General features: G+C 42.4%; 1 protein-coding gene across 3 annotated transcripts in view; it reads left to right on the top strand.

Moving 5' to 3' along the window:
• Positions 1-198: 198 nt before the first annotated feature.
• Positions 199-11056, top strand: part of LOC116041457 (3'-5' RNA helicase YTHDC2) — a 58739-nt gene continuing 47881 nt past the window's right edge. For 2 of the 3 annotated variants that reach the window (XM_031287356.2, XM_031287354.2), the window contains exons 1-6: positions 199-352; positions 5500-5659; positions 5830-5920; positions 6471-6667; positions 8101-8303; positions 8844-9010. In XM_031287356.2, the coding sequence (XP_031143216.1) occupies positions 5506-5659; positions 5830-5920; positions 6471-6667; positions 8101-8303; positions 8844-9010 (812 nt within the window). In that variant the 5' untranslated portion in view covers positions 199-352; positions 5500-5505. Of the gene's footprint in view, positions 353-5499; positions 5660-5829; positions 5921-6470; positions 6668-8087; positions 8304-8843; positions 9011-11056 lie in introns of those variants that run through there. The other variant, XM_031287359.2, reaches the window with a different exon arrangement.

Genomic DNA, 11056 nt, shown 5'->3' with positions numbered 1-11056 from the left:
GCATTGTTCAAGAAATATGTAATCCAGAACCACTTGTAGTTCCATGGGTTTTAAACAAACAAGTTGGTACCAAACATTAATTGCAATTCAGATATTACAGATAATGTACATCATTACTGTTTGAGTAAAAATACTGTATGTTTTCACATCCACGTTAGGTTTGTCATAATGCCTTCATTTTATTCTGAAGGTGTCGGACCGGATGTGCTTTCGTTGTTGGCGGCACCATTGCGGACGGAACCGAACGCAGGCAAAATACACGCGGAACCTTTCAATTCAACGGAGGACATCCCACTAACCTGACAGGATGCTTTTCGTTTGAGAGCACTGCCGAAGCTCTTCACTATTCAAGGTACAGTATCAACATTAATTAGTTTCATGACAAGATTGGACATAAAGCTGGCTAACGTTACCGTTTTCTTATCCCAATGTTTCTCTCACCCGTTCAGCTAACGTCAGCTTAACTTAGCTAAATTACTTCTGTGTTTCGATAACGTTACCGGTGAAATGACAAACACAAGCCACTTGTTGTAAGGCTTAAGCTAACTTAATGAACCCGTTAAAAGGTTAAAGGTTTCTTGAGCTATCTTAGCTAACAACAACGCTTTTGCTAGTCTCCAATATAAGTTTCGTTTACGTTATCTCGCAGCGTGAAATGACATGAATTGCCAGTTGATTTGAACTTAGCCGGAGTCTCACACGGAACGCAGACACATTCAGTAAATGTCATTTATATTTTTCTTTTTTGTCAAGTCTAAGTCTCAAGTCTTACATTTTAGCTGCCAGCAACTAAAAAAAATACAAAACATCGACAGTCATTTAACAAAGGTTACCAAAATCGGTATACGTGGAGTTTAGTGTCCCAGATTATTTTCCAAAAACTGAATGTCCCAAATGATGAGTAGTAATTAAAGGTATAGCACAATATTATGATATAACCAATAGGGCTGGGCGATATATCGATATTATATTGGATTTTGGATATCGTAATATCGTGATATGACATAAGTGTTGTCTTTTCCTGGTTTTAAAGGCTGCATTACAGTAAAGTGATGTACTTTTCTGAACTTACCAGACTGTTGTAGCTGTTCTATTATTTGCCTTTTCCCCACTTAGACATTATGTCCACATTACTGATGATTATTCATCTAAAACCTAAGTGTGAAGATACTTTGTTAATGCACCAATTGTCAACCCTAGAATATCGCCACAATATCGATATCTAGGTATTTGGTCAAGAATATCTTGATATCTGATTTTCGCCCAGCCCTAATAACCAGTAACATTCATGTCACATTGCTGAATCTAAATTATCCCCTCTCACTATGTTGTGCTCTTGCAAAATATTACTATGAAAACATTTTTCACGTGTCTAATTATCACCCCTCTGCAAAAGACAAGTTCCCCAATATTATCATGTAGCCTTTTAGCCACATAGACACTAAAATTAGTAACGGATAAGAAGAAAGCAGAATGCCTTCAAGTAGGAGCCAATAGAAGTCTGCTCCACCATGATCCACGTCTATCGAGTTGAGACAGAGACAGAGAGAGTTTGTGGTGCCAAAGTGGAGGCAGCATTCAATTTAATTCAATTTTATTCATAGTATCAAAAGGATAACAAATCTGGGTGGGGAAAGTGAAAAGAGCAGCACTTGTCCCTCCCTCATTACCACCACTGAGGTGCCCTTGAGCAAGGCCCTTAACCCCGACCGCTCCAGTGGAGCTGCTCAGTGGCCAGCAGATCAGACTGTGGTAGTACTGGGCAGCTTCCAGGTATGAATGTGATCAGATCAGACTGTGGTTGTACTGGGCAGCTTCCAGGTATGAATGTGGTCAGATCAGACTGTGGTAGTACTGGGCAGCTTCCAGGTATGAATGTGATCAGATCAGACTGTGGTAGTACTGGGCAGCTTCCAGGTATGAATGTGATCAGATCAGACTGTGGTAGTACTGGGCAGCTTCCAGGTATGAATGTGATCAGATCAGACTGTGGTAGTACTGGGCAGCTTCCAGGTATGAATGTGGAACTGTGTGAATGTGACAGGTTGTCGTGGCAAATAAGAATTTGTTCTCAATCGACTTACCTGGATAAATAAAGGTTTAAAAAAAATGATATTTCCTCAAAATGTTTCACAACAGATGTTCTGAGAAAATTGAGTTAGTATGTGCTTGTTAGTATCTTTTTAGGCAACGCAATTGTATATCACGATATCTCGATACATGATTTCATCACGATATGATTCCATTGAAAGACGATAAATTATCATATTGACTTAGGCCTAACAAAAATAATTGTTTGTTTCCGGTTTCCGACCGACCCTATCAGTTTATGTGCGACCCAAATTTATTTTATGAGCTTGGGGAAGAAATGATGCAAATTAAATAAATACCCAAATAAAAAGTTTGAGGCGAACTATAATTACATTTTTGTACAGCACTCTTGCGATGCAAGATGCCTGTTGTCCTCCAGCAATGCTGGAAGAAGACCCGATGTCGCCGCAGCGCCACTAAACGTTGCCGTGTCCAGTTTTACGGCAGCAGCGTGAGGACGGCACCTTCAAGCAGCCCTCTCCGGCCAGCTACAGCGCTACTGCGCTGCCGGGGAGCTTCAACACGTTAAACAAGGCAGATAAAACCACTCATGAACTAGATGTTGTGTTTGTCGTTCAAGAGGATGGCAACGTAGCAAGCAAACACGATCAAATGGAAGGTAAACACCCTTTAGAGTGCTCTAACGTTACAGCAAGTCCCTGTGGCTCAATGGAGGTGGCTAACAGCAGTGAAGCTAATGACAACTTCACAACACAATTCATTTGGATACAAGCGTTGCATTATGGAAGATAGACGGGATTCTGAACAACGATGCCAGTTACTTCACACAGCACATGTAACTGATTGGAAATGATACAGATTATTTACTTTTTATTATTTACTGCCGCTGGCGCAGATGAACTAACGCTACACTCGTTACTGTAAGTAGCCTACAATAAACCCTCCATGATTAAAAAGTCAATACTTATCAATAACCACCTACCTGTTCTACAGGCATAAACATGTACATGTATGTACCCATATTTCAGTCTGCTCTGTCTGCGCTGTCCACTCTTGTCCACCGCGCTGTGCAAACACAGCTCTACTCTGCAAATAGCGACTTTTTACAAACAAGCTAAAATGAAAGATGTCAGTTTGTAGACTAACTGTTTGTTAGTTTGCAATGGATCTTGACTTTTGGACAAACTCTTGTAAACTTAGCTGCTGTCTAAACGAGCCATCCTCTCCGCTGGAGCTGTAAACGTGTGGATGTATAAGACCAAAACAGATACATGTGGCTACTTAATATGCACGTGAATGATGCCTCACCATGTTTTCAATTTACTAAGTGACAACTGTACATGTAGTAACAGGTAGGCTATGTTATGAAAAAATAGAGTATCCATCGCTGGTGTAAAGAAGAAAAAGAATTCCTACCTAACCCTTGCTGCCACTGGGGAAAAAAAACTAAATTAAAAATAAAATAAATTCCCTATCGACCCATGACCTCAACTGACCACCAACCAGAACCAAACAATTTTTTTTAATGCCTTATTGCCCAGCCCGAGCTGACATATGTTTCACACATTTCGTGCCACTATTTTTTATTTTGCTGAGACAGCTGACGTCTGATGGAGACAGAGCCAGTGGATTGGCCAGTAAGAGTGGCCAATCAGCTTACTAACCCCGGACCATTGCTTATGTCGAACCAAAGATCCTCTATACTAAAGATAGCGCAGTTCAAGCAGCGCCAATGGTATGAAACGGTCCACACTTCCTGTCTCCTAAAGGGGCGTGGCCTTGTTTGACCGTGTAGTGAACGTCGTGTGGATGGATGAAAAGTTATATTTTAATACTTTATTAATATGTTCTTTTGCTAACGTTAGATATTTACACAGCTAAATGACATATTTAGCATCTCAGAGATTAGTTTGGTTTGGGCGTTCACGAACATTAGCTGACGTTAGCTTCTCTGTGTTGCCAGATCTCACGAGAGTTTGGTCCTGAGACAGAAACAGGTCTCAAATTAAGTTCATTTTCTCCTGATGTGTCTGTCCGAAAAATGCCATTTCAGCGTCAGAATGTTCTGGAGATATGTGGCTTGTGAGGAATGGCTCCAATATTTACTTTGGTGACAACAGGGGGGAAGGAATCGCTCATAATCTGTGTTCATGTTCACTTCTCCCGTTGGAATCAACAGACTCAGGACCTGCTGCTAGTCTCCTGAAGAGGTGTGGTGGTGACGGAGCCCACGGGACACAGAGACAGGAAACGACTCTGAGTTGGGGCGTCTCGGTTCTAAACCGTCTCTTTGTCGAACCCTGTACGTGTGAATGTTTACCCCTTCCCTTCTGATGAGCCAGTGGCACCTTGCATGGCAGTCTCTCCGTGCATGATGTGTGTGTGGGTGATTGCTGGCTTGTATTGTAAAGCGCTTTGAGTGGTCGCTAAGCACTATATTCATGCTGTCCATTTTCTAAGGCTAATGTGGGCAATGTTGTAAATCCGTGAGCAGAACTGATAAATAGCACCATTTAATTTAATATGACTTTTGCGTTGAATATCCAAAACAGATCCCTGGCTGGGCTCCAAGGACAGGCATTCCAAGGTAAAACAGACATTCCTGTTGGGTGCTTTTATTCATAGACAGTTCCTTTATTTCATGTACTGTATGGTATCGATATCACAATATGTAATCGTTCTACGTCTCAAATATTGAAGCACGCATTCTGTCTTAAAGGGGAACTATGCCGTTTTTTTAGCTTAATTGACCTTAACTGAACAGCTTTTGGAGTCATTGGAATGGTTATATGACTTTTTTTCGGGTTGAATGGTGGTCGTCTCGCCTCCCCCCTAGCGCCTGCGAGTGGAAAAACCAACCTTGCGATTTATCGCGTGATATCAGGTCTCGCGATGTAACAAATTGCTTCACGGCACTACACACGTACGCCCATTCAGGAACCGGCTAACAAGGTAGCGATGGAGTTTTCCACACTATCGTCATGGCTGAGCCGGCAAACAAGAAGCAGAAAGCTAGGAAAGCATTGTTCAGAGGAACAGAGAAAGAGGAAACGGCAGACTGACTGAGAGAGGAGTCAGACACGAGTAAACATAGGAGCTGTAGGGGGGGCTCTATAGAGAAACCTGTAGGGGGGGCTCTATAGAGAAACCTGTAGGGGGGGCTCTATAGAGAAACCTGTAGGGGGGGGGCTCTATAGAGAAACCTGTAGGGGGGGGGGGCTCTATAGAGAAACCTGCCAGCAAAAAGCCAGAAAACAGCGAAGAAATGGCCAAAACTGCATAGCGCCCCTTTAACACAAGTAGCCATAGGAATTTGTAAATAAATAGTATAACATTTGGAAAGGTTATGACTTGAGTCAGGAAACATTTGATGTTTTGCCCAAACTTGGTGAACACCAAAAACTTGTTGCTGTCCCTGCTGTAAGATGAACTGTTGTTGTGTTGCAGTGCATCATGTCGAACGCTGGTACAGCATCACAGAAACCTGCCAGGAACACACCGCCCCGTGGATCCAAGTCCAGAGGCCTCAAAGAAATCCACATAGATGAAGAAGTCAAGATAGCTGTGAACCTCTCCCTGGAGAGGTTTCGCTACAGTGACCAGAAAGGTACCACCTGTTTTTTTTTTTTTTTATTATTGTGTTATATCAGAAAATAAAAGCAGATCTCTTCTGCTTGGTCAACTACTACTACTCGTCCCAGTGTGAGCAGCAAGGTATGATGGTTGAGTCTTGTAGAGTGTCCTAATATTCACCCTTTCTTTTCCCTGACTGAGCAGAGATGGAGTTTCCCTCCTCCCTGTCTAGCACTGAGAGGGCTTTCATCCATCGAGTGGCACAGTCCCTGGGTTACATTTCGAAGAGCAAAGGGTAAGTTCCTCCACCAGGACCTGGGGTCATCAAGTATCTGAGTATCACTCAGAAATTGTGCTGAAAGTATACCTAGGACTGAAAGTGACATGAGTAAATTTACTGTCATTAAAATGTGCAATAATCCTCACTACCTCACTCTACTGTGCAATATTTGCAGTATTTATTCTCGTTACAAATGCAATATCCCACATAGTTGTATCCTGCAGTTACCATATTCACAATTTATTATATTTTTTTGCACTCTTTTGTGTAGTATCTAAACTTACTCTATTTGAATTTATTTCCCTGGTAATTTCTTTTTATTTTAGTGGTGTGCTTTTTCTCTTTTTACTTGACTCAAAGAGCCTGCACAAGAATTATTATGTGCCTGTACTGTTTGGTGTACGCACTAATGGCTAATAAATAAATCAAATCTTGAATCTTACTAATGTATACCCACTCAGTCTCATAAAGGGGTAGAAGACTAGGCCCTTTACAGCAACAGTTTTTGGCGCTTGAATCAGTTATAACAAGTGTTTTAATGAGATAATGTCTCTCCCTCTCTCAGGAAAGGACCAAATCGCTCCCTCACCCTCAGGAAGAAGAACGGTTCAGAGAAACCTCGGCCCACCATGCCCCTCCCGCTCTCCCACAATTCCTTGTATTTCATCCGCAGCCTACTTCAGAGGTTTCCCATCAGCAACAAGGAACGCATCGACATGCAGCCCAGCAACAAAAGTGGCATGTCTGTGGCTTCAGAACCCGGTGAGTGTCAGTGTCTGTGGTTAAACTACAGTACAACCGTGCAATGAGTTGCACCAATGATGATGGTATGGTGCATACTTCCACTGGGGTGCTGTCTATACTGCCCACCTATTGTAAAACATGTTCACAAGTCTCTCCTCTCTGAGATACTCGAGCAAAATCTTAAAAAACCTTGTGCTTTTTGGCTTTTTCCCTTTCCTTTATTGTGTTACAGTATATATCTTTTTGTGCACGTTATAGGTTTACAAAGTGAAAAAGCCCAAAGTCCACCCCAAAGGGACTTACCATCTCCAACAGAACAAACTGCTCCAAACAGCTCTATTGTAGTCCAGCCTTTACTTCAGAGACAAACGTGGTCACTTTGGAACACACGTTATAATGCTCACCTAGCTGCTAGCATGGCACACCCTCATACTCTGCTTCTGACTGGCTAGTAGTCCTTACCTAGGTACTGTCAGGGCACGCCCTCATACTCTGCTTCTGACTGGCTAGTAGTCCTTACCTAGGTACTGTCAGGGCACGCCCTCATACTCTGCTTCTGACTGGCTAGTAGTCCTTACCTAGGTACTGTCAGGGCACGCCCTCATACTCTGCTTCTGACTGGCTAGTAGTCCTTACCTAGGTACTGAGCATGTGTGACTCCCAACAAAGATGGAACAGAAGTGAGAGGTCTCACTCTGTAGCTAAAACAGAGAGCTATACATCCCGACCATGCAATGTTCCACACATGCCAAGACATTGACCTAATTACAGCTAAGCTTATTCAACAGTAATTATTTGGTTTGAACAGAAGGAATTTGCATGGCATACCAGATGTCCTTTTTTAACGGCACACACACACACACACATACACACACACACACACAGTGTCATAAACTTTTGCCGCAATATACAAATCGCGAAGGCTGCAACATATCACAATAGACACTCCGAGATTGTTTTGTGTTAATTGAAAGAAAATATCAGTAAAAACTGCACTTTTAAAACGTAACTGTCATTCTTTTTTTTTTTAGTGCTGCCTTCTATATTTAATTTGATGTTCAATTTGTTCAATAAACATGTTAGAAATGATTTCCTTTTAGTTGTTTAAAAATTCAACAAGCAATTTATTGAGTACAGAACTGAGTACATTTAAATATCTGTTTATTTATTGCAAGTAATATCGTTATTGCGATATTCATCAACATTATCGCATATTTTCCTCATATGGTGCTGCCCTACCTCAGATAAACCTCACTGTTCACTTTGCACATTGTTCAGTAAAATGTAAATATTCCAATGTATGCAGTAATGTCAGGACACCAACCAATCTAAATCATCATATCATGCAACCATGACTAAGCATTTCAAAATGGGAAACAGCCGAACCTGAGTGTCCCGTCAACAGGTGTGTTGTATAGGGTCAGGTAATATTCTCCAGCTCTTCCCTTTAGACGGCAGTTGTGACAGGACCAGGGCAAGCGGTCGCCTTAACAACGGCATACCCATGGTGCCTCGGAGGAGGAGTCCCTCGGAACTGGACAGTTTTCGACGATCCCTGCCTGTGCACGAGCGCCAGAAGGAGATCATTCAGCTCATCAGAGAAAACAAAGTGGTGTTGGTGATGGGAGAAACCGGCTCTGGAAAAACGACACAGGTGGGTCTGTCTGACAGACGGGCCAACACTTTGGTCCCGACTGAGACACCTCCACACCTACCAGACACATTGAGATGGAATTTTGTGCAGTCATTGTTCCCAGAGGATAAGCCTTTTGCTGATCATTCCGGCAAGCCTCAGCCGTACTTTGTGTTCAGGCCTAATTAGCTCATTTTAGCATCCTTACATAATCTTAATCTTGTTTCTGCCTTTTTTTATACATGTGTTGTTGTTTTTTGTCATAATTGACCTTATTTGACAGTTGAAAGTGAAGATACAGACAGGGAATCTGGTGAAAGAGCGGGCGGGGCCCTATTTATGTCAATAGAATTATTACGTTTGGAACTATTTCCCAGATTCAACCATTTTCTTTTGAAATATTGTGACACTAAAACCACACTTTTGTGTTCACAAACTTATATATTTTTGGAAGGGACAAAATCCACTGATATTGGATAACTATTCACAGTATGCGTGGTAAAGATAGAGCCTTAGGATGGACTCTGTAAAGGTAATAGGGTGTCCCTGTGCGTTGTCCAGATCCCACAGTTCCTGCTGGATGAGTGCAGCAGGAATGGAGAGCCCTGCAGGATCTTCTGCACGCAGCCCAGACGCCTGGCTGCCATCGCTGTGGCTGAGAGAGTGGCAGCTGAGAGAGGGGAGAGTGTTGGCCAGACTGTTGGTTATCACATCAGACTAGAGAGCAGGTAAATCACACCAGAGCCTTTTTATAAAGTTTGGTAGAAACACATCACAAATTACACTTACATTAGAGCAACTAGTTCACTTCAAGGATGAGCTACAAAAAACAAGTTTGAACAAGTGTACGGTACAACAACATAGGATTGTCCGTTTGTTTCAGTTCCTTGTCTGACGACCTGTGACCTGAAGTCAAGACACAATTGAGTGCGTCTCTCTCTCTCTGCCAAAGTACACAATCTGAGAGCACAGAGAGTCTCTATGTACCCGTTTCTGCGTACTTTTCAGTCTTTTAGCCTGATCTACAGTCAAGGAACCGGTTCAGGGTCTTGAACACTGAATTTCTTCAGGCGACGCAGAGCAGAAACCTTCCTGTTGGCTGAGGTCAGCAGGTGGTCCACCTGACTGGTCCGTCACAAGTTGCTATGGCCACATGAGTGACGGCTTTATTCGGCTTGTTCTCTGTGAACAATGCAGTGAGGGGGTAAAGCAGATGTTCGCAAGCTAATGTTAGCCAACATACAAGTCGTCCAGCGGCTGGCTAGCTTGCTGGTTCCGCCGTGATTTTAGACTTACACTTAGAAAACTTTAATGTCCCAGAGAGGCAATTAGTTGTACAGTACAGGCATATTGACACATAATCCACAACACAAACATTGAACCAGACGTCTACAGCGCTATTTATCTAACACATAACATTCAATCAATAAAAAGGAGTATGTTGCACTTCCCTAAAAGACCTAATATCATAAATAAATGAAACTACTGCACAGTACTTCACATATATTCCTCCTCCAGTCATACCCCTCCCCATATCTTATTTAATTGGGTTATTGCCATGGGAATGAATGAGTTTTTTTCTTGGTTAGTTCTGACGTTAGGGTATCTATATCTACGACCAGAAGGGAGCGGCTTGAACTCCACTGAGTGGATGGGTTGTATCCATGTAAACCATGTCTGCCTTCTGTGCCAATGTGGTTGTAGTCTAGTTCTCGTCTAGTTGGTACAGGTCTACCTGTTGCTTACCAATGATTTTTCAGGTTTTAACAATCTTCCCCAATTTATTTCCCAATGGGTGATTTTTGAATGTCCATACCAGCATACAATACAATAGGAGAGAAGACTCTTGATATGCCGCATTGGATACAGAGAATGAGCTGAACAGCGGGATGGATACAGCCATCCTCTGACACGTTGCCGCAGGATTTAAATGTCCCTCCGCCTCACTCCCCGCCGCTCCGAGAATGTCTCCCGAGCTGCGGCGGCCGGCTCTCCTCCCAGTTTACGGCCCCACTGACGAACCTTGTCACCATGACAACTAACAACAATCGCCATTTTGTTGTGTACCAATCAAATGACCGCGACAAACCGTTCAATGGCCTTTCTGTCCATTTTATTTCTATGGTTACAGCTCAGCCGATGAGGACGGCATTAATATTCGCGGTGTCAGTCTCGTCCATGAGTACGCTTCCTTCTAGGGCTGCAACCAACAATTATTTTCATTGTCGATTTAATGTCGATCCTTGTTTAATCCGTTTACTGTCGCGGAGAAGTGAAGAAACTAGAAAATATTCATATTTTAGAAGCTGGAATCAGGGAATATTTACTTTTTTTCATGAATCTCAAAATTGATTATCAAAATAGAGCGTCATGAATAAATATTTTGTGTGTGAAGCGTTTCAGTTTACTCCATTTGGTGAGACTTGGATGTTATACGACAGTACAGTTGCTGTTTACGTCAGGGTTTTGACATATATGCTCTTGACCGTGGAGTGTGCGTGAGCTCTGGCCGTTGTTATTATATATCCATGGCTCTGGCGCCTATCGGTCAGAATTTAGGAAAAAAAAAAACTTTGCGCACCATGCTACCAACAAGCCACCGTAGAGATGTTTCGATATCAGTATCTGAAAAGCCTCCGATACCGCCTAAAATGCTGGTATAGGCAAGTTAATGCACCGATCCGATACCCCGTAATTTAGCCCTGAAGAAAATCTACTTTAAAGTAGCTTATTTATGTTATTTTTCCGTTATGACTGACTGTCAAACTGGATAT

The sequence above is a fragment of the Sander lucioperca genome, chromosome 14, assembly GCF_008315115.2.
Source record: "Sander lucioperca isolate FBNREF2018 chromosome 14, SLUC_FBN_1.2, whole genome shotgun sequence".
In the NCBI taxonomy this organism is placed as follows: Eukaryota; Metazoa; Chordata; class Actinopteri; order Perciformes; family Percidae; genus Sander; species Sander lucioperca.
The sequence above is the reverse complement of the archived record's forward strand: the minus strand, read 5'-3'. Positions and strand labels throughout refer to the sequence as shown.